We start from the raw sequence: 24330 nt of genomic DNA, 5'->3' as shown, positions 1-24330 counted from the left end.
GCATGTACTTATCTGGGAAGCCTTCTTCATTCACATGGTCTCTTCTCCATTTAATCTGCCTTAAAAAATTTTTAAACCTCTTGGATTTAACATACATTTGAAGAATTAGGCTCTACTATTCCTGGTCATGAAATAGGGAGTGGGAGAGAATGCCTAGGAAAGGTTCTAATTAACAATGAACAAGCTAATCAGGCCTCTCATGTGGTTTTATGCATCTTTAGAAGGATTTAAGCCCTGGAACTTAGGTGCTTGGTCAATAACTAAAGGCCAAACCTCCTTAGTCACTTCCTCAAGTGATAACAGCAGGGCAAGGTTTTCAAGAGAATGAAATGAAATGTGTGCGGTAGTTTTCTTTAAGCCCCCCAAAATACTAGAGGACTTTTGGAGCCATCATAAATCCACAAAACACTGAAATATTTTAATGTGATTTTTGGATTCATAGTTCTTTTAGACTTATATTTTTTCCCCTATTTTATTTCCCTTTTTTCTGAGATATCCCTTACCCTCAACCTTCCCAAATACCCTTCTGCCTCATCTTTTGGTCACTTTTAATTTTTTTGCCTTTTAGGTATGACAGATTTTAGAAATTGACATGTGCAATTGATATTTCAAGGAAAGGAGGGGAGGGAATGTGTAAGTCTATGTGCACGTGTGTGTGTTTGCGTGTACACGTATGTAACTCTAAGCACAGGTCGGGGCTCCTTTTGCATGTCACAATCTGATCTTCATGATTTGCTTTGCACTCTGGGTCTTTATGCCAGTAGCTGGACACATTCATCAACTTCGTTTTCTCACCCAAGGTTTAGAATTTAGCCACTCATGGTCATGGCCCCTCAAGTAATTTGCCTGCCAAAAGGTGCAGCGAGGAGGTTGTCATGTTCAGCAGATCCCCTATCTCAGTATCTGACCTCTTCCCCCACCCCCCACAAAAAGATTAACTACAGTGTGCCCCAGAGAGTCCATTTATTCTCATTTGCATCTAAAGTTATAGGGCTGGTATATTTTCAGGCCCCTGTGAGTCATGGTCGTCCTCCCCCCACCCTCACCCTCAGCCCTCAACATTAAGGCCAGATTACTCATGCGATAATGACACCAGGCTTCTAGAGAAACTCAGAAGCCCCTGTTCAAAGGTGGCTGTGATGGAGAGTGGGTTAACCCTTTGTGTTTTTGTTGTTGTTTTTTGATTCATCATGTCATTTGCTGCCCCAAGCCCTGCCATTACCTTTAGGATCCAGTTTCACCTCCCTGTCATGCTCGGCATCCATGATCTGTCCCCTACTGACTTTTCTCGTCACATCCTTGCCACTAGTCACCTCGTACTTGAGCCCTACAACGCACATGTTAGCTCCTTGCTATGCTCTACTGCCTTGTGCCTCAGGACATTTGCACCTACGTTTGCTCTGTCTGGAACACTCTTTCTCTTTACTTCCCCTGCAGGCTCCTGCTCATCTTTCAGGTCATAGGTCAAATGTAGCCTTCTCTGGCTCCTAGGTGCTAGTGCTGTGCATACCCACGGCGCCCTGATATTATGCCCCCTTCATTCTCACTGTGTGGCACCCCCACCCCCAAGGGTAAGCTCTTTGCAGGCCGATTTCTTGACCTGTATACTGCTACATCCCTAGGAATTAGCATTCTTCATTCCTGATTCATAAACATTATTTTATAAATTTTTATTGAAGGAATGGTATGGAATAAATGAATGAGTGAATGAATGAAGGGAATGAAAAGAAGAAGAAAAGGTTCACGAAAGAGGAAGAGGAAAAGGAAGAATACAAGGAATATGCAGATTGACTGCCATTCTGGTTGCCATTAATAGCTCACTTCGTGGAGTGAGGGGGAGTCTAGAAATTTGGGAAAAGGTGTTAGAAAATCAAACTGTTCTAACGGGGGGTAAAAAAACAATGCAAGTGGCCTTTGAAAAGCCCCTACAGAAAGAGCAGAGGGTTGGATGCTGAGCCCTTGTGGACAAAGGACAAGTGTCCTGCTCATGGGCTGGTTCAAGCCTGTTAAATGCAAGAATACTTAATAACTGTTGTTGTTAAACTCCTAACTCCCATGCCAGAGACACAGGGGCTGATGGCATCATATTGTGAGTGACTGTTAACCGTGGAAGATTTTTATCTCTGAGTTGCCATTTTAACTGATGACCCTTATCCATATTTTGGGAAGCCCAAAATCTGGATGTTAACTACATTTAAGAAACAAGGTGACAAGAAATTATTTGCCTCAGATATTTTAGGGTAGGCTAATTTTTCCACTTTTTCAGCTACAGCCTTGTAACCCTACATGCTATAAAGCATTTCCAAATAGCCTCTTGAAAGATTTGTTGCTACCCTGCTTTGCAAGAGGCTTAGCACTCACATGGGGTTGGGGGAGGGTGGGGCTCCTGGCTCAGGGTGGCCCCTGTGACAGGGGCCCGTGGAGTCGATCACCATCTGCCATCTCTCTGTCCAGTGCTCAAGAATTTCTTGAGCTCCCAGGCTAAGCCAAACCTCCAATCCAAGCCAGATGAGGTGTGAAAGGGAAACCTACTAGATACCTTCTTCTTCCTTAAAAATTGTAATTCTTAAAGGTTAAGAGGAAAGAGGAGACCTCAGGGGAAGGGAGCTCTCACAACACCACAAATCAACCTGGGAAAAGCTTTCCACGGGTTGTGGGTTGCCCAGGGCTCTCAGTATGTCAGACTGTGAGGCATAAGGACCAATTATGTGGAAAGGCTCAGATAACACTGGGGTCTTTAGTAGGAACAGGAGCCTATGGAGACAGCTGTAATTCCCTTGACTGTCCCAGAGTTCTGCCTGCTTCCTCGTCTGGGCATTCAGAAAAGAGCGGATTCGGGGCAAAGGAACCAGGAGGAAAGAAAAGGTCTCTGAGAATTTAAGGACTGGTAAATCAAACAACAAAACTAGCAGGTGACATTTGAATCACAGATACCCAGAGGGGAGCCGGAAAGAGGAAGCCCTGCTTGTAGCACTTTGCCAATTTCCATGGTGTAAATATAGATTCCATGACAAGTATCAGGCAACCAATGTGCAGTCACTAAACTTGGAAAGATTTGCTCTCTAGAAAGAGCCAGCTCCAGCCTGCCATTGCAAAGTGGAGTACTCACAGTGTAGTGCAGCCTGAGAGGTCCATCTTTGGAAATTGTGCGACCCAGGTTTATATTCTAGCTCTGCCAGTTATAGTCTCTGTAGCCTTGGGCAAGTCAGTTTTCTCTCTAGGCCTCAGTTTTCTCATCTGTCAATGACAGTAGTAATGCCTCCCATAGAATTGTCAAGTTTCATCATTTATTCACCAACACATAATTGGGGACCTGCTATGTGCCGATTAACATTCTAGAAGCTTAGGATACATCGAGGAATAAGAAGGACAAGGTACCCGCTCTCATGGAGCTTATATTCTAGTTGGAGAGACAAACAATAAGAAAATAAAATACATAAGTAAGATCATTAGACAATGATTGGGGCTAGGAAGAAAAGAAAGCAGGATGAGATTTAACAATTGGGGGTGTGTGCGCATGCATATTGTTTGTAAAGGGTGTAGCATAGTTCCTGACACCAGTAAGCACACACCAGAGGCTAAGTGTCGCTGTTGCCTTTACCACTACGTGGGCCTATGTTGGCTTAGAATCCTCTTCCACAGGAATTCCACCAGTATTCTTAAGGTCTTCTTTCCTACTGATCAGCTATTTCCAGTGAACTGGGTATGTGTCCCCCAGCAAAGACAACAGTCTGGGTGAGAAGCCTGGCATCTGGCAGATGGATCCCAGAAACTCAGACCTCCTAATCACACTCCAGACGTGCCAGCACCAAGCAGCATTACTATGGAATCCTGGAAACTTTTTCTCACATTTTGTGTGCCCCTTGTGGAATAAGCACCTAGAGGATACAACAGGAATCGTAACCCATGTTCCCAATGGGACAGCTGGCAGTTGGTTTTCTTGTCTGTTTGCTTTTTTTTTTTTTTCTCTTCATTTTAAAGATTATGGCACTTTCGTGCAGAAGACCAATAATGCAGGTGATGTATCCAAAAGCAAGGAAGTTCAGGGTAGACAACTCTACCAGTCTCATGCATTCACATTTCCTGGGCCCCAACTGGCAAACTTAAATTTAGCTATTGTGAAATTGCGTAAACACGGGGTTTTGCCCTTAATAATGAGCTTTATGTTATACCAGCTGATGGTCTTAAAGTACCCCTGTTTTATCTGGTGTTGGCACCATAAAACCATAGAGCCCTTCAGTGAATATACCTCTATTGACGTGGGATTTCTGGATTGATTCAGTGAGCAAACCAATTAAGTCAAAGCCACGAACCAATAAAGACAGACCAATGAGCGTGCAGGTGACTAATTAAAGTATACTTTGTTTAAAAAGAGTGCTCAGCTGTGAATGTTCGTCATGGTCCAGGATGAGGGATCAGAGAGTTCTTTGTAAGCTGTTCCACTTTATGTTTCAAAGGGAGCAGAGAGATGTCCTAGCCCATAGGAGCCCAAATAAAGAGGGCGCTCTAATGCAAAACTCTCTCTTGGAGCACTATGGAAATTAATTACAAATTACCATAAGGGCCATTCACCTGCTCTAGCCCCATCATGTCTTGCTCTACCTGGGATCTTGGTTGTGAACTATAGGCAGAGCTCCGCCAGTTCAGCAGTGGCCAGACCAGCTCAGCATCCCCTAATGTTTTATTGTCACATAAACTGGATGCATTTGGTCTTCAGAGACCATATTTGAGCCTGTCCTGGCTTACAGGAACTCGTAGCCTGGGTGGGCCATGCAACCAAAACAGTGTGGTTTCAGATGTTTATCCCATAGACCATGGGTAATTGCACTTCTTAGTAGAGTACTTGTTCTGAAAGATACCTCTGCCCGACTTATTTTATAGTACACTGTATCCAAATTACATATTAAAATAAAAATAAATTGAAGCTTCTTTAAAACTGCTTGGTGGGTCACTATTAAGATTGTGGCTCTGGGAGCAATGTGTGCTGAACTATCTGACAGTAATTCATGGGCTTTCTAGCTGTGTGATCTTGGGTCAGTTGCTTGACTTCTCTATGCCTCAGTTCTTATCTGTATAATGGAAATAATGGTAGTACTTACCTCGTGTTGGGGGGGAGTCAGTTCAATTCATTTAACACATCATTTGTGAGGACCGACTGTATGGTCTGGGGATAGCACAGTAAACAAAATCACTGAGTGCTGCTTTCATGGGGCTTCCATTCTAGCAGAGGCGGACAGGTAATAAACAAGTAAATGAATCTTATTTCACAGATTCAAGATGCACAGTTTTTCACATTTGAACATGTCTGTTACAGTCAATGGTATCATATTGTTATGATTGGCACTTTTTATTCTTTTCAGAGGTGCATAGTGGTGGGTCTTAAAGTTGATGGAGTCATGTTTGATGAAATACAGTATATGTATGGGGGTGACATATGCTAAGCAGAAAATTAAAGCAAGCTAGGAGGCTAAAGCGTGCAGCCCAGGCAGGGCGGGGATGCTGTTTATATCGGAGGGATCAGGGAAGGCTCTGTTCAGGGGCTCTGGCCCAGACACCTGCCAGAAGTGTGGTGGGAGGTGGTCAGAAATCCAGGGGAGGGGGTGCAAAGACCCTGGGAGCAAGCTTGAGGTGTTAGAGGCACGGCAAGGGGGCCAGTGCCCCTTTTGTGAGGATTGAATGGAGAAAGTTCTGTAAAGTGCTTAACACAGAACACATTCTCTAGAGGGCTGCTGTTCAATGATCATTGCAGTGGTCATGGGAGAGGCACCCAGTGTAGATACCAGAGTCCAAAGTGGCCAGGGCTCAACACCTGACTCTGCCATTTAGAAGGCTGGTAACTTAGGCAAGTTACTTTTCCTCCCCACTTCTCAGCTTCTCATCTGAAAATGGGGACAGAATATGCCTTGCTCAAACATGTGGCCCAGCAAGGTTAGATAGCTTTCCCAGGGCACACAGCTAGGATTAGCAGAAGCAGGATGTGAACACAGATAATACCCGGAGAATAGCTGTTCCTGCACCTGGCTACCTCTCATTGTCTATTGGGTAGGGTGAATCTAGTCAAATAAGAACAAGAGGACATAGACAATGTTAAGGCCTGTGAGAGATGAAGCCTGAGAAGAGATCAAGGAAGGGACAAGTCATTCCGTTTCAGAAGTCCTGGGCAGGCCTCATGGAGGACAAAGTTTGAGCAAGGCCTGGCAGAGTTGGGGGAAGGGCACCCCAAAGCCATTTTACCACATTGTTTTGCGGCCGTGTTCCTCAGCCACATCCAGCTGCAGCTGTGCCTTCCACAAGCTGACGACTCACACCGTAATTCATTCATAAACATTTATTTCTATCTAAATCAGCAAATGAATGCATCTATTGGTGGCAATGCGTGTGCTATACAGGGCACTGATCCACTTTGCGGGTTGGCTCAGGGAGGCTGGCTGTGGAATTTTGACAGCCCTGTTGGAGGGAATTAAGTGCCCTGAGCAGTTGCTTTATAGCTGTTTTCCAAGGTGGAAAATCAACATCATTTGCCTGCATTATTCAGAGGAGGTTGGCTCAGGAGCTCACTTCCTCCAGCTTAGAAAAAAGATCGGGCTTCCCTAGTGGGCTTATGTGTGGGGAAACATACATGGAGGATGGTGATGAGGATAACAATGACCTCAAGGGCAGCAAACACTTATTAAGCACTTTTTATGCCCCAGGGGTTGTACTAAGTATTGTAGAGAAGTCCGATGTCTCACTTAGAGTTAGGTTCTGAAGTCAGCATGTAAGAGGCGAAAACTTGCATCTAGCCAAAATAACCCTTGATGGCCTTTTAAATCATCCAAAAAGTGCACATGGTTGTATACGTGCTTCAGAACAGTAGTATTATGTATATACAGGAACAGCATGATTTTGCATAAATGTGTTATCAGCCACTTTCCTACTTCACTCTAGGCTGGGATGTTGAGCATAGGGAGTGGGTAGAATCACCCAGTTTTTAAAATTATTTCTCTCTCATCCTTGCTTCGTCATCTCTCTTCCTCCATTTTTTTTGTTTGCCCCCTCCTCTTTTTGCCAAACACATATATATTTGAACTCCACTAAGTTTAATGTAAATTCACTCTCACTGTATGTGTATAGCAAAACTCCGAAGATGCTATACTTTTACGTTTTTACCAAGGAGGAAACTGAGGCTCAAAGAAGTTCAGACAAGTTCCCAAGGTTGCACAGCTTGCAGACTGTGGAGCCAGGATACGATCCCTGGGCAGGCCAACTTCAGAGCTTGTGAGCTGTCAGCTGGGAAGGCAGCAGAGCTCTCCAGAGACTCTGCCATCCCCACCGCAGTGACCTCCTTAGGCCCCTCAGTTGATTACACTTGAGTTTCAGACCCAGCTAATGATCCAGCTATTACCAACTTGGGCCTTAAAAGTCAGTGTTTCGACCAGTCCATCCCTGAGATTTAACAGCCGATATTGTATGCACATTAAACACCAAATGATTGCTAACATATTTATTGAAGCTTAACAGACATCCAGTATATAAAAGATGACTCTCTTATATGGCTGTCAGACCTCAATAAACATGTTTAATAATTAATTGGCATTAAGCAAACATAATTGTGTGATTCTAAATTAAGTGTTCAGTGAAGCGTATTGTGAATGGAAAACCACAGTGGTGTTTTATTACTTAAAGTTCAGGCTGTCAATCTGGCTTTTCACATAACGAGAAAAATACCCTGCCTTCAAAGGCATGTCCTGGGCCTCCTGTTGCCTCATGCCAAAAAGGCAATAGTTTTTTTGTTCCTAGACACTCATATCTGAGAACTGTTTCTTATTTGACTGCTGTTTGTCTTTCTGTATATCCACTTTTGGGTTTCTGATGTTCCAAGCCAGGAATTATGTGATGTGAAAGATGTTTTCATACATCAGCTTTCAGTTGAATTAACCATTTCTGCCATGAGTGTTTCCTACTGCATCGACCAATATTGAACCATTGCTCCTAGGGGAAATGCAGGGTTAGGGTTCCTAGGAGCCTCTGTTCACACCATTTATCAACTGATCAATCAGCACCTTATTTTGTGTGTGCTTCTGTTTAAAGTCACCTTATTTAATATGTATGGTTGATTCATTTACATTGAACTAATGAGTTCAACAGCCTTATGATTCATACCTGGAGCAAGCTTATCTAACACATATTTTCTCCATAAGGCACATCACAGCCTTCTGGTGCTCAGGAACACCAGCCAGCACTTTAGCACTGTGCACGGGGGCCAATTTAAACAGCAAAATCACAACAAAAAGCACAAAAATACTTGAAAAGCATGGCACTACATAGACAATGAGGGGACACTTGTTTATGCTGTGACCCCTGAAACAAGAAAGCAGAGTGTGGCTTTGTTTGACAAGCTGAGAACGTGTGTGCAGGCACTCAAATTTTTTGCCACTCTGAGCATGTCTACAACCACAAAAGTACCCCGAGTACTGATTTTGAAGTTAACAATAAATTTTATTAGGTAGGCAAATTCACATATACAGAATCCATGAATAATGAGGATCAAAACTGTAATTAGATTCCATTAAGAGCAGCCACCTGTATACCCAAGTGTCTGACATTCTATGCCCAGTCTGTTCCACCTGCCTGGGACATTGTCCACCTAGTCCTAGTGGCGCTTCAGCTTGTGGTAGGTACACAATAAATATTTGTGGAATCCAACTGAGTAGTTTTTATATAAGGACTTAAAATAAGTGTCATTTGAAAATGTTCTTTACTTTTCTTTAGTCATCATTTCTTTCAAGATTCCTCACTGTTATTTATTACTTCAGTTTAGTTAATATTCTACCTTGGCTTAAATTAACTTTCTATCTCCCACCTGCCCATTAATCCTTCAGAGATCTTGAAACATAAGCCATTTTCTCTACTGGCAACTAAGCCTGTAAGATTCACATGGGAATGAGGAAGAACAGGCCCTCAGTAGGCACCCCTAGCTGGGTCAGATCTGTGTGACTGTGAAAAACTGTCCCTAAGACCTCATCCATGTATGAAACCCATGTATGTACACCCTACATGGGCGTGTGGATTCAGGCTTAAAACCTCTTTAGAAGAAGCATCAGGAAGCAGTGCTGTAACTTTAAAAAGTCTCTCTTCAATGGCAGCTGGTTTGGCACTGTGATGGACAGGTGGAGGACATTCAGGGACCATCAGATCTTGGGCTTCTCACATAGTTTTCATTGTGGCCCGACCTAGAAGGTTTGGAACTGCAGGTGGGGCTTGGCTCTAGAGTCTGAGCAAGCTTTGGGTTCTGCAGGGATCCTGTGAAAAATCACATTTTTGAAGACTGGAATTTTATTCCTAGGGATTTAAAAACATATAAATAAAGGTATATCATGAAATTTGTGCATACCTATCTTAAAAGTTAGAAAACAAAGAGTATATAGCATGCACAGTCTCACTACTACTTAAACATACACATCTTAACATGTTGGTGTATTTGGTTATTTTTTCTTTTGTGCACGAGTTCTTGGTATCATTTTAATCATGCTGCATAGAAGAGTTAGTATTCTTCTTTATTTCCCCTCTCAACCTGGCATCATAGTACGTTCCATGGTGTTACCTGGTTCACACAATCCTCATTTCACACAGCTGCAAATTAGCCCATTGATGGGTTGCACTATAGTTTGCTAACCATTCCACTATTAGACATTGTTTCTAGTTTTCTTTCTCTATATAACAGTGCAATCTACTTTTTTTTCCCTCAAGTTAGTCCATGTCTGGGATTATTCTTAGCCCAGATTGTCAGAAGTAGAGTTGCTAGGTCATTGGGTAGGGACATTTTTAAGGCTCTTGGTAGCATCGCCTAATTGTTAAGAGTGTGGGAGTGTGCCCATCTCAGCAATCCTTCCCAGCACTGTTATCATTTTTTATTCTTTGCTAAGTTTAAATGAGACCCAGAGTTTGTTTTCTCACTATGCTAGTGCTCTACTGGGCATCTACCTTCACATGCCCAGGCCTGTATTCCCATTAGCTTTATACTGTCTGTGCACACACATGTGTGTGTGTGTGCTTGTTTGCACAAAATACAGTCGACAATATATTTTAATTTTTTTAAATGTATGATATTGGCAAGTAATTTCTTTCTCTTATGCTTTTCCCCAGTATTTCTTGAAAGAATCTTATCTTCCAAAAGTTCCTGCCTAATGTCCTTAGACTTTTAATTGGATTTATTCATTCTCTCTCTCTCTTTCTGCTAATTGAAAATGCAGCTCTTGAGGATGACAATTGCCAAACAAAGGCTTGGAGATGAAGAAATCGGTGTACGGCACTTTGCAGCCCATGAGCGTGAAGACTTGGTCCAGCAGCTGGAGAGAGCTAAGGAGCAGGTTATTGCTAACATCTGCTAAGAGTGGGGTTGTGTTTGCACAGCTTGACACAATGCAAGAAGAGTAGACTGTGCCCTGTGTTTCTCAGAGTACGGGATGCCGGGGCTGCAAGTCACAGGGGGAAGGAGGATGCACATGGATGCTTTTCCTTCCTTGGTACTGCTCTCTATTCCTAAGCTGACTCTTGGGTCTCTGGCTTCCAGCAGGTCTGCTCCCCCTTCCAACAATTGGGTGCCATTGTTCTGAACACAACAAAAAAACTTTCCCCCTATCCAGAATAGGCAGAGAGAGAAGAAAATGTGACAAACTGGCCTTAATTTGCAAGTTTCTGCTAAAATGCTGAGCCATGCTTCTTAGGCAGAATCTCAACCGGTACAGAGCCCTAGTTAGGGAACAGCTGAGAGAGCCTACATTTCCTTTTTCTTCTCTTGTTAATTGGTTTTGAAGAGCAGAACAAGATTTCTGGGTCTAGAGTAAATTTGAAAAATTATGTATTTGTAAGACACTGGCAGCCATTCCAATGTCTGGATTTGCCCTCTCCGAGCCTCTGGCCGTAGGGCATACTGCAGAAGGGCAGGGCTTGGTTCTGGTCTTCCCAACTGCTGCACCTCTCCTGTCTGAGATATAGTAAGTATCTGGCAGGAAGTCATCCCCTTGCTTTTAGCTTTTATTGTATCCCAGCATGTGGTGCTTATGGTTTTATAGCGTGCGGGTGGCATCAATAAGCTCTCTAAAAGTCAATCAACCAAGCGGAAGGCTCCATCTCTGGCCATAAAGCCAGAGTCTGAAGAACATCTTGAGTAAGGGCACTTCTTCTGGTTTCAGATTGAGTCTTTGGAGCATGACCTGCAGGCTTCTGCGGATGAGCTTCAGGATGTGAAAGAAGAACGGTCTTCCTACCAGGACAAAGTGGAGAGGCTGAACCAGGAGCTAAACCATATCCTGGGTGGGCATGAGAACCGTATCATTGATGTGGATGCACTGTGCATGGAGAACAGGCAAGTGGCCAGGCCCAGGCCTGCACTCAGGAGGAATGTGGCTCTTGGCAGGCCTGCAGGCTGGAAGTTATTTGCAGCCCTGTTTACATTTGAGAAAATTGTCTTACAAGTGAAAAGAAAGTCACAACCCCCTAACGATATCAATGTCCTGTATAAGTTTTAAGAGTAGAAAAAGAAGCACCATACACCCACATGGCCACATACATAGCCCTTTCTCTCTTTCCCCACACCCTCCCTGGTAAGGAACCAGTGAGAGCTGCTTGTTATTGCTATCAAGGAGTAGGAAAAGAAGAAGAAAATAAATTGAGAAATTCCCTTAGCTGTTTCTTTTCCCCGAGGCAAATTTCAGTATGTGTATGTCTAACTTAATGTTATGTCTGGTGTCATCTCTTCCTGCCTTACTTCCCAGTGGAATCATCTTAATGAGAATTATGTGAAAACTGTGTTGATATCCCTTAGAGGATCTCTGCCAGGGCTGTTTTAAAATGGGGTGTCTGTGATTTGGGCATGTTTGACCTTGATCACATCCACTTAAGAAAAGGTCACAGCGAAGCACATTTTTCTCCTCCTCCTGTCTGTGATGAGCAGGAGAGGCGTTCTGTGTAAAAGATGGCTCTTCCAGCATGCGGTTTTCATTTTTTACTCTTGTACTTTAGTGTATATTTTTTACTTTGCCCCTAAACACTTCCTCATTGTGTATATTCTTTTCCAGGTACCTTCAGGAGAGGTTAAAGCAACTCCATGAGGAGGCCAACCTCTTGAAATCGAACATTGCCAAGTACAAGGTAGCGAAGTCATGACAACGATGATGGCGATTCAGTATTGTACATCTAAATGTCATTCTAGTTCAATTTTCTTTTATGTGCCAGAGATATTTTAGTACTTGCTTGCCCTCCCATATGGAGTCCAGTAAGAGTTTTAACAGGGGCAACTGGTAAAAATTAAAACCGCAAACAATAAACAAAACCAAAGCAGCTTTTGCAAGCCCTCCTTCTGTGGCTGTTCATCTGGACAGGGCACACTGAGAACACCAGAATCTGCACTTGTCTCCCCTACAGCTTTGGTCCGTATGAAATTAGGTTTCTTATCCATTTTTTCTATAAAATGTTCAGTCATCAGATGCTATTTGTCTCATAATCATCCATAAGAAAATGGTTTCTAAGTGATGAAGAAACAAAGATTGGGAAATCACAATCTGAACGATAATGTTCACGTCACACTGAAAGGACAGAGTGTTTAAATTCTCCCCACTGTTATTTAGTCTAATTCCAGCACCATTAGTTTGATAATATCTATTTCTGCAGATGTTAGTTGTAAGTGTTATAATTAGAAAAATCTCCCGGGTTTCTCTGCTTTGAAAATAGATTGATTTCACTTCCTGAGGGTGAAGTTTTACAGCCGTCTAGATGCTTGGGAGAGGCTTCTTATTTTCATGGCTTCTGGCGTTGCTTTTTTTCTCAGAAGTCTTCATGCTGTTCCATTCTGTGTATACCAGTCTACATCTACACATACAACCAAAGAAGAATAAAGCTTTTAATACATTATTTTTAAAAATGTGTGCATGCATTCATTGTAATTTATTCAATTCTTTATGCCAAACACTGGCATACACTACATATCAATTTTAATGTCAGAGTCTGTTCTAGAAATGACATTGGGTGGCACAGATGCACTTCCTTAATCTTGTGTCCACGGCAGACATGACTAGTCTATCACGGCGCTCTTTCCAGTCCAGGCACAAAATCCTTCCAGATTACCACCATTGGTGCATGAAAGTAAACCTAGTCTCCATCTCATATCTTTTCAGAAAGGGTTTCCATAACTAGTGACTTTGCACATTATACGGCATTGCTGCTTCAGATTTGATTTAATTTAACAAACATGCATTAAGTGCCTCTTGTATACAGGGGACTATAATTGCTGTCTTTCTGCCATGCAACAACTTTTTAAAAAACTCTTTACCAAGTTCATTAAAATCCCACCTCTTTGACAGGGACTCAGAACTGTAAACTTTACGCCAGCATTTGGAATTTTCAAAGGGTTCTTGTATGCTGTTGGGAGAGTGCCTCTACTATAACTGGGTATTTTTCCATTATTGGCTTTTCTGACAGAGGTTTTTATTTTCTCTCAATCCTGCTTTAGAATGCTCTCGAGAGACGGAAAAACTCAAAGGGCCAAGGTAAATCCAGCAGCAGTGCTCTGACTGGAGTCCTATCTGCAAAGCAAGGTAGGATTTTTGCTCCAGGAGGGACCACTTACAAGCATAAAATGCTAGCATTTTGAGTCTGCATCTTATCCAAGCTGCTGGCTTTGTGGATTGGGAGCAAAGGTGATCCTCAGAACTGTGGTTCCCAAACTTCCACTTGCATCAGAATTACCTGGAGGGCTTGTTGAAATATGGATTATTGGGTCCCACCCCAGAGTTTCTGATTCAATAGGTTGGGGGGTGGATGGTGGGGAAATATGTATGTCTAAAAAGTTCCCCAGGTGATGCTGACACTGGTTCGGGAACCCCACTTTGAGAATGGCTGCATTAGAAGTTTTCCTAATGACTGGATCCTATATGGGTGTATTCCCTTACACTGTGCTCTCTCTTCAAGAATGTTTTCTCTTCCCTAATCACTAGTTTAGCATCTCCAAGGGTGTGTTTCAGCCTCCTTGATTTTCTCATTTCCCTGGCCAGTGCGATCAGAATAGAAAAGTCCCGTAGCTGCTGAAATCATTTTATCAGGGAACATGTGCCTTTTACAAAGAAGTTTTTATTGATTGCAAATTTGTTCCTCCTCCTTGTTGATTCTGATGAAAAATAATGATCTTCCAGGAACAGTCCAGGGGAATATATAGCAGAGAGCTGGTTTCTGACACTTAATATTCAGAATTCAGGTCTAAACAGAAGCCTCATGTTCAATGTGCTCCACCGGCCCATTTTTTGCCAGTTGGTGGTATAGACCAGCAACCATCATGAGACAGTCTTAATCAGAGCCAGAGTGGCTTTAAAAAAAAAATGCTGAGTCTCCAGACTACCTAACAACCAAGGCTCTTTCCTAAGCAACTTCTTTCTTCCACTCAACTAGAAAAGAACACCCTAGAATTGTTTTTAAAAAGAAAACTACAATATTCTGTAAAAATGTGAAGTAGCTCATCCACGTTTATCTCTGGATATCTTTTATAGCAAACCGTCTTTGAATGTTGATTTCAGTGTTACCATTGACTTGGGGAATGCCAACACACTCAAGCACTGTGGTGGCACTATAAATCTGTCACAGCCTTTCTAGAAAACCTATTATGAAAAGCATAGCACCAGCGATCTATTGGCATTGGTAAGCAAAATCTATGACTCTATGGCAGCCTATTATGAAAAGCCTTAGACCCACCCCCTTTGAACCAGTGAGAAATAGTTATAGATATATGCAAACATTTTGCTATAGGAAAGTTCTTCGTATTCTAGTTATCGTTTAAAAAACATTGGAAACAACATAAATGTCCAGCAGTAGTTAAACAAATTATTATATAATACATGGACTACTGAAGCAGCCATTACATTTTATGTTTTAGGGGATGTTAATGATTAGGAATATTGTTAAATGAAAAAAGCAGGGCTTTTTCCCATTTTTGAAGAAAATGTATTGTGTGAGTTTGTATATCTACGTATAGTCATATAGGAAATGGTATTCAAGGATCTACAGTGAGAGATTTATGCTGTTTCTTTTTTCTGCCTGGTAGGAATACCAGAGGTTATTGTCTTTTTTTAAGTTTATCTCCCTTTCTAAAATCATGCATTACTTTTGTAATGGGAGTGAAGAACGCATTTAAAAAATCCAAACCAGACTTGCAGAACAGACATTCAGAGTCAGAAGAGACACATATGCAGGAGCGTCTGAATGACCCTAGGGGAGCAAAGACAGTAGAAGCAGCTGAAGTTCTGCATGGAGATCGAGCCCATGCTGGGGATGTGGCTGGGGGCTTCTGAGAGCAATTTAAGCAAATCTGAGCCCAACCAAACATAAATGGGGGAGCAAAGTTTTAGCAGCATCCCATGAAAAAGTCATAGAGGTTTTAATAGACAGTATTCTCTTTCATTCATGATGGTATTTTATTGCTAAAGAACCTCATGAAATCTTATGTTATATTAACAGAAGTATGATATTTGGAATAAAGGAAGTGATAGTCCTACTCTGTGCTAAGCTAGTCATACCACACCTGGAATATTTCTTTATGTATTTATAAGTGACATAGTGGCAGATCAGAAATGATTTTTTTAAGTAGACACTTTTGAAGCTGGACAAAACTTAGTTTTTTCTATCCAAGCTGTTCGTAGATGACTGGAGATTTGTCAACAGAAGCTCATCCAGGGCAGGGTATGCATAGGAGATGGTCAACTTCATGTAGGTCTGAATCCTACAGTTACACTGAACTCTGTATGTTGTTTGGCTTCATTATGAATTTGGCAATGAATGTGATTTGGTGATTTGTAGAATAACAAGCTCAAGGAACAGCTATCCTTTGTGCAATATACTCTTTCCCAACATTAAGACAGTTGCAGTCTGCTATATAATTTTTTTCTTTATCTTTGTACAACCTATACTATTATTTGCTTAATATTTTTCTTTAAATCAATTTTAAAGTGATTCATTTTACTTGGCCTTGTCCTAAATAGTAGCACCTATGTTTGTTATGCCACTTACATTCTTTTCTATAATACTTTCAAATAAATACATAGCTATTAAAATATAAAACATATTTTGTGTTTTAAATAATCTTCTGAATTATCTTGCCACCTGCCTGGGTATCACACTATGGGAAACTGATATAAAGCAAGGAGCTCAGGGATAGGAGTCACTGTCATTTGCATAGCTGTGTGACCATCAGCCAACATTTTAAATCCATCTGTGCCTTGCTTTCCTGGCCATGAAATAGAAATAAATAATATTTAACAGTTGTTGTTGTTTTTTTCAGTTTTAATTCTCATTGAATTAGTATGAAAGTGTAAACACTGGACAAATGCAAATATTATTATCCTCTTGAAAATTGCTGATAAAAGTCCATGAGGACTTCCTCCTTTCTGTTTAACCCTCACACTGGATTTTATTTTGCTTTACTTTTGACACTTGAGGTGGACCCTCAATACAGTGTACAGGTAGTAGCATTTAGAAGTTGGGAACATATCGTTTTCCAGAAAGGATTGGAATTGGTTTGCATTCCAGCATTCCTATATTATTTACAACTGAGACATAAATTTTATGTCCTACCTAGTTCAGGATTTGCTGTCTGAGGATCACGGATGCAGTCTCCCAGCTACTCCACAGTCCATTTCTGACCTGAAATCTCTAGCAACAGCCCTGTTGGAGACGATCCATGAGAAAAACATGGTCATTCAGCACCAGAGGCAAACCAACAAGTAGGTGGCTGAACTCTTTGGTTGGGGATGGGTAAGAGAGAAGTGGGAAAGGCTTAGGGGAGAGAGGTGAGACCCCTCCAATCTGGAAGGAAACTTATGAAACTAGAAATGTGCTTCTGCTTTCTGTCAGCATCTTGGCTTTCCACTGGAGTAAAGGAAGTAATACAGGTCATCCCTCACTGAATGCTTACCTCTGAGCCACACAATGAGTAATGCATGTGTCATGGTTAAGTTCCATAGTATAATCGCTTGGGTGACTTAACCTACCTTTCCTCCAGGTCTTTCTTTAGCAGAGAAACTGCCTCAGTGCCTTTTGAACCTCACAGTGTGACTTTGGGGGGCTCTGGAAGGCAGGAATCACCCAAGCATCAACTTCTCCAGACAGCTGAGCCTATAAGGGAGTCTCATGTCACTCTTCCAGGTCAGCAAAAAAGATCATGAAAAGGAACAATCATTAAAACAGAATGTCTTATGTGGTTTTTATAGCATGTTTGTTATGTTGTATAAAATCAAGCAAGTTAAAATAGTTTGAAGTAGCAGAGATGACAGAAGCAAAATTGAAAGTGTTCAGAGAATGTTGAATAAACAATAAATTAAAGCAACAAAAATCAACACCGGAGGCCAGCTTTGTGGACAGGCAACCATACCCAGAAAGGCCCTACACTTGTTCTGATGTTCTGCTGTTACTGTCTTGAAATTCCTAATAATTGTTTTGCAAGGGGGCCCTGCATTTTTATTTTGCACTGGGCCCTGCAAATTATGTAGCAGGTCCTGCTTACAATATGTACACCCAGAACCAAAATGAAAGGTGGAAGAGCTAAGTAGGGGCTGAAAATCTAGGCCTCAAGTGAGAAGAGAGGTGTCAGGGGACTGGGGGTCTGCAGAAGGCAGCGGAATGAGGAGAGAGGCGACTGGAAGATGATTAAAAGTACTGCAAAAATAAAATAGAAAAAAGAGAAGACGGAGCAAAGGAAGATCGCACAAGAAATTAAGATGTATGTGGAAGAAAGCAGAGAGCAGTAAAGAGAGGCCAGGCAATCTCAAAGGGATGACAAGGGTAATTTATTGGCAGGAAAAGTTTTAAACATACTCAAAAAATGAAATTTTAACCAAGGAATGAAGCAGCCAGATGGTAAAATGCAGATACTCCTCAGGGGAGGCAGAGGAATCTCTGCAGAATCAGCACAAGGTTTGTTTCATGCAGGCAGAATCTTCTGCCACACATAGTGTCTTCAGGGAGCCCACTTTGTCCTTCTGTCCCCTACAAGGCACCTCACCAGGGCTCTTTCAAGCCTTCTCAGTTCTCTAACCCCCTGACCTGTCCTCAGCAGGTGACTTCAGCTCCTCGTTCCCTGAAGAAACAGGGCTTCTCCTCCAGAGCTCCTCAACTTGCTGCTGCCCTGAAACCAGCATCTCCCTGCAACCCACCCATATCTCCAGGAAACCCACAGCCACACCTGCTTTCCTCTCTGGGGCATTGCTCCCCTGGAACCTCCTTTCTCACCTTGTTCAACTTCCTACCCGCTCCCTCCCGGCTTCCACTTCTTTCCCCTGAACCCCCCAAGCCTTTCCTCCACACTGCAGCCTTCCCGGGAATCCCACTCACCTGGACTCTTCATCAAGAAGGCTACCTCCCCTTCCTCAAGAGCCACCCTGCCAAAGTGTGTGCCAGGGGGTCACCTATGGTAGAATTACATTGGGGGGCACTTGTTTAGAAATGCAGATTTGGGGGATTTGTGGGAGGGAAGGTCAGGGTTCTGGATTTTAGTAAACCCAGGTGAGTCCATGCACAGGAAGGAAAGATAACCTTGGCTTCAATATCTCCAAGTCCTCTTTTTTCTACTTTAATATTTCTTTGAAGGTCACCAGTGTCCCCAAACTCCACCTTTGAGTCTTTTTCTTATATAATTTTTCTACATCCAAATTTTCATCTTGAAACCCATCTTCCTTGGGTTTCAAGATGGAAACTCAAACGTTCTTTGCTGTCTCCTCCCCTTTTCCCTCTTCCTCCCACGTCCCCTCCACCTCAGGCCTACTTGTCCTCTTCTCTCTGCCTTATGCTCCTCTTACCCTGTGGAAGGGGGGGGGGCACCTCATTTCCTGTCACTGTCTTCGCCTTTCATTCTTTGCAGACTCTTCTTAGACCTCTTGTCCCCTCCATCCCTTCAAGAGTAAGACCCATATTTTCAACTGCAATGTTGATAGTTTCTCACAGTGTCCTTTCGCCTCCTCAAATGCAACAGGTCCAGAGTCCATTCCTTAGTATATTTTAAGATACTTGAAAATGTTTGTGTCCTTTGACTCAGATGACCTACTTCTCTAGGAATTTATCCTAAAGAAAAATCAGAATGACACTGTAGAGATTGTATATGAGGTTGTTCACTATGCATTCATTTATAAGAGTGGAAAAGATAGCAACAACCCAAATGTCTTTCAATTGGAGAATGGTTTGAATTATTGCACATCTTTAAGACGGAATATTATCCAATGATTTAAAGCATGATTTGAAGAATATTTAATGCGCTCTGCCCTCCATCCTAATGCCCAGGTTCAACAAATCTCCACATCACTCAGGTTTAAGCTGTCCCAGGGCCAGAACAGGTGTCCATTTCAGTCACTGTCCCCTCCCAGTGCTCAGGACAGTGTTGCATGCAGTGGGCACTCAGGGTGACTTGGTGAATGGATGAGTGAATCATCTCCTAACCCTCTGTTCCTGTTCCTTTAACACTCATATCCACATGGTTGTTAACCTTCAGTTTTCCTGTATTCTTTCATTCAGTGTGCATTTCCTGAGTGCTTGCCGTAGGCCTTCAGGGTTTCTCTCCTACCTGCCCCTTCTGCCTTCTTCCCCTTGGACCATCACCTCTTTCTTGGGAAGACCCTCCCACCGCTCCATCCTCAGACCCCAGCCCCACCTCCCCTGCCCCACACCCACCTGGCAACTCTAGTATGAGCACGTCCCAGGACTCACTGCACAGCAGCCTGCTGCCTGCCTCAGTCCATCTCTACAACCTGACTTTCTGCAGACCACTCAACCTCTTCTGGCAGACTGATGTCCTACCATGATCCTAACCATACCCACTGCAAACACATACATTCTCACGTTCAAAGCGTTAGCTCCCTCTATTGTGAAAGACATGTTTTCATTTCACCCTGTTTACTTTTGTTTTAATGCACCTTTTCATGTTTAACTACTTTTAAATAATTTTTGAACCATCCCATCATTCAAATTTTAAAAGGTTAAACAACAACATATCTCCAAACTACTCTTGGCTACCCAAATCTCCCTCCTGGAATAAACTACCATTCCTCATTTCTTCTGTATCCTTTGAGAAGATGCATATATAAACAAATGCATAATACGTTTATATATAGACATATAAATGCTCATCTATTTAGATAGATATATTATTTTATTTATTTGCAAAAGGTAGCTAGGATTCACCAAAGAAAAGATGTTTTGTTTTTCTCATTATTCTGCACCTTGATTTTTTCCCCCTGTAACAAAAAATCTTGGAGATTGCTTGATATCAGTACATAAGGTACCTAATGTGCCATTTTTAATTCTTATAAGTTTCATACTTTCAATAAACATTTTATCTGGGGGCAAGTAAAGAAACTAATTATACAATAAATGGAGTGAGAGCTAAGAATAGAATGTGAATATGGTCTGCTTGCTGTTATGCCCATGACTTAGCCTTTTGGAACTGAAGTAATAGAATAGCTTCGTTTAGGTGGAGCATTACAAACAGGGATAAAGGTGTTCCTTTCTGCAAGTGTGTGCTCCCCCTACTGGTTTCCCACTGCCTGACAGTTACCTCCGCACCCTCCCTTGAGAGGGTCCAATAGGAGCCATCTTGAAAAACTGATGAATGACCCTAGGACTTTACATTTTGAGTGATATTCAGTTAATAGGCGGTTTGCTTGAGATACTTCTTGCCCAAGAGTTGGCAGTTGTCTGGTTATCACTAAAGAAGGGATGAAGTTCATTTATCTTATAAACTGGCCGCAAAGCGTTAATAGAAGAGGCAGTTGATACAGTGCTGTTTCACTGAACACCACGTTTAGTTCTCCAGTCCTTCCCGACAAGCCCTTCGCCTTGTCAGTGGTGATTGGTGGTGGTCATTAACATATGAGGACATAGTGGCCTTTTGCTCCTCTTCCTGCTATGCCTAAAACTCATCCTCTTCCCCTCCTCTGGCCAACGGTAAAAGAGCTTAGAAATGCAGGATCTTGGGTGGCAGTGAGAGGGTGTCACAGATCAGAGATTCTGGCCATGGGGGGGGTGGGGGGGGTGGGCGCAGGGGTATCTCCAGGTTGTGTAGAAGCCACAGCCACCTGCTCTCCTGCAGGACGGAGCTTTCCTCAAGGGTCCTCACTCAGGTATTCTGCTTTCTGTGTGGTCCAGAGAGCAAGCCCTGTAGCAGCCAGTTCCTGAGTTAGCTCTGTCTGCAGATTCCTAATCCCACCCTCCATGATGTCGTTATTATCTGAAACCACTGCTGGGAAGTCTGTCTGGAGGCCTGGCATCTTGAAGATTTTCCTAGACTACCAGGTTGACATAGGGTGAAATATTTTGTTTCCTAAAACAACCCATGACTAAATAAAAAACTTTATTTAAAAATCTCCTCCATCTTACCAAAAAGAAAAAAAAAAATTCTCTCTCGAGCCTGTTTATGCCTCAAGCTGCTGCTCCAGTCATCTCCTTCTAGCCCCTGCTAAACTACGTGAAGTCATCTCTAGCCACCTTCCCGATAGTCTGCTCTCGTCTCAGCCTTGTCACTTGAATTCTGAGTTTCATGCCTTCCACTGTCCTGAAACATCTCTCTCTCGAGGGTCAGGCATGTCTTCTAAGTGGTCTGTTCTCAACGTCCACCCTGCATAACCTTGTTCTAGAGTAAGACAATACCGACCACAGCTTCCCAGCCAGAGCTCTCTCTGCTCTTGGCTCCTGAGCCTCCCACCCCCCACCCCCCCAGCTGTCCACTTCCCCATTCAACTGTTCTTCCCCCAGGCCTTTCCCACCTTCTTCAGGAGGTTTTCCAGTCCCCTGTTTTTCTGCCTGCACACACTGTTGGGGAGTGAATCCATTCCCCCAGCCTCTACTCCCACCTTTGCCTTCATCCATATGTCCATCATGTCTCCATGGAAATCTCCTTGGCCCCTCAAATCCTCATCTACCTCTTCATTATTGTCCCAGTCCTGTGGCTTCCCTGCCTCCCCACTGGCTTGGCTGGGTCATGTCATCCCACCCAGATGCTACCCTTCTAACTGACCTTTCTGCTTCTACTGATACTCCTTCCAGTACATTCTCAACTCTGTATCAAGAATACTTTTCCTAAATTTCTTTCTTTTTGGGGGGTCGGGGGGGAGGTGGCTGGCCTTCCTAAACTTCATTATGCTTGTTTCCCTGCTTAAAACCCATCACTATTTCCGCATTGCCAATGTATAAACGTCTGAACATTCTCAGTGTGACAACAAGATTCTTCATGATCTGAGTCCCTACCAGTCTTTCTGGATTCAACTTCCACTTAGCTCAGCTGAAGTACTTGTGTATTTTCTGGCTTGGGTTTTGTCTGGCCCCTCTGCTTACCAGCTGTGTAACCCTGAGCTAGAGAGTTGACCTCTCTGAGTCTTAGTCCCCTCATCTACAAGATAAAGTGAGTAAGAGCTGCCTCATCAGTTGGTGCAAGACCCTAGGGGAGTGTGCATGCATCCCTGGTATAGATTAGTAAATGTCAGCTGTTATTGAAGTCTTCTTATAACGGAACACCTGAAACTGGGTAATTTATAAGAAAATGGTATTTATTTCTTACAGCTTGGGAGGCTGGGAAGTCCATGGAACACATGTGGTGAGGGCCTTCCTGGTGGTGATTCTCTATAGCAGCACAGAGTGTCACATGGTGGGAATGGCAAGAGCTCTTTAACATGCTCATTTGCTCTTCTTATAAAGTCACCAGTCCACACCCATGACAACCCATTACTCCATGAATGGATTAATCCATTTGTGAAGGCACGGTCCTCACAATCCAATCACCTCCCAAAGGCCTGTCCTTTCAATTACCATAATTGTATTTCCCACCCTCTTAACACTGTTACAGTGGAGATCAATTTTCCAACACATGAACTTTTGGGGGACACATTTGACCCATAGCAGTGTGTATGTGTGTGTGTGTTTACATGTAGCATCTGTCCGTCTATCTGTCTCCCACAAGACTTTTAGTCCCTTGAGTACAGGGGCAGGGTCTGCTCTCCGTCGTATCCCCTATAGCCTGTAGCATGTGCTTTACAGAGTTGGGTCTCAGGAATTGTTTGTCGGATTGGTCAAACTAGAATGAATGGACTCTGTTTCTACATCTGAAGATGCTGCATCTGAAGTGCTGCCAGCTATTAAAACTCAAACAGCCCTTCTCTCCTCGGGCTGCATCATACCAGGTTCAGTGGGCACCCTGCTATGTTCTTTCATTGTGAAGCCAACCAGGAGGTCCCTCTTTGTCATTCAAAGCATCTTGGGTTATATTTTGCAAGTCACCTATGGCTGCATCCATATTTCAATATGAACAGTTTTTAGTGAGTACTTGCTGTGGGTATGAGAAAGAATATGGTAAGGCTTGTTTTGAAGTGTTATGGGGTATTGGTTAAGAACATGAACTTTGAAGGCAAAGGGAGGCCTATGTTCAAATCCAGACTCACTTCCAGCTGTGTCCTGCATGTGATTTTTGGTCAAGTTAACTAACTTTTGTGCCTCTGTTTCCTAATGGGAAGAGTAGAGTGCAGATGATGTGATTGCTGAGGGTCTGGAAAAGACGGAGCTTTGAGATGGATTGTGCATCCTTGGGCAAGTTGCTTTACCTCTCTGTTCCTTAGGGTCCACATGTGTAAAAGGAAGATAATAATAATACAATGCACACCACAGAGTTTTTGTCAAATTAGATGACATATAATGCAAGTTAGGTAGGTGTTCAGCATGGCCTCTGACTCCTACTAAGGACTCAGGAAAGGTTAGTTAGCTGTTTGTGTTAAAGGTAGTGCAGTTGCTATTGTTATTATTACTATTTCCACAACTTCCATTTGGGTCCGTCTTACTACCTCCAGCCCTGCATCAGATACCATTAAGTGTCAGGCCAAAGAAGAAAGCAGCTACCACTGACAAGCTTAGGCAGGGGCCCTGAAGTAGATTGTCGGTGACACCAGCAAATTCACTTCATTCCATTTCTGAGAGAAATGGCTGTGTTATAAAGGGACATCAGAAAAAAATATAACCAAATGTCTCTTCACCACACCTTCAAATGTCACCCACATGGCATCCCTCAGCATCCGCAGAAGAGTTAAGCCTTATCTTTTGTTTCCAAGAGGCTGCCACATACAGATGATCTGATCTCGTTAAGAAACAGGCATCAACTTGAACACTGCTGTGATTGCATCTCAAACCCATCAGCCGGTGAAAAGGGAGCTTGGATCAGAAGGTCTGAGCAAAATATTGAAAGTGAGATTACAAAGAATAGTGTCTATTGAAGGGTCAGGGACATGAAAGCAAAATAGACCCTACAAATGGAGTGAAAATTGAATGTAATTGATAAAGGCT

General features: G+C 42.8%; 1 protein-coding gene across 1 annotated transcript in view; it reads left to right on the top strand.

Moving 5' to 3' along the window:
* The window catches only part of CCDC149 (coiled-coil domain containing 149), a 93161-nt gene that overhangs the window by 47080 nt on the left and 21751 nt on the right, over positions 1 to 24330 (top strand). Inside the window, exons 5-9 of the mRNA XM_063108179.1 lie at positions 10233 to 10349; positions 11175 to 11347; positions 12060 to 12132; positions 13490 to 13574; positions 16601 to 16745. Of these exons, the coding sequence (XP_062964249.1) occupies positions 10233 to 10349; positions 11175 to 11347; positions 12060 to 12132; positions 13490 to 13574; positions 16601 to 16745 (593 nt within the window). The remainder of the gene's footprint in view (positions 1 to 10232; positions 10350 to 11174; positions 11348 to 12059; positions 12133 to 13489; positions 13575 to 16600; positions 16746 to 24330) is intronic.

The sequence above is a fragment of the Cynocephalus volans genome, chromosome 9, assembly GCF_027409185.1.
Source record: "Cynocephalus volans isolate mCynVol1 chromosome 9, mCynVol1.pri, whole genome shotgun sequence".
NCBI classification, from domain to species: Eukaryota; Metazoa; Chordata; class Mammalia; order Dermoptera; family Cynocephalidae; genus Cynocephalus; species Cynocephalus volans.
The sequence above is the reverse complement of the archived record's forward strand: the minus strand, read 5'-3'. Positions and strand labels throughout refer to the sequence as shown.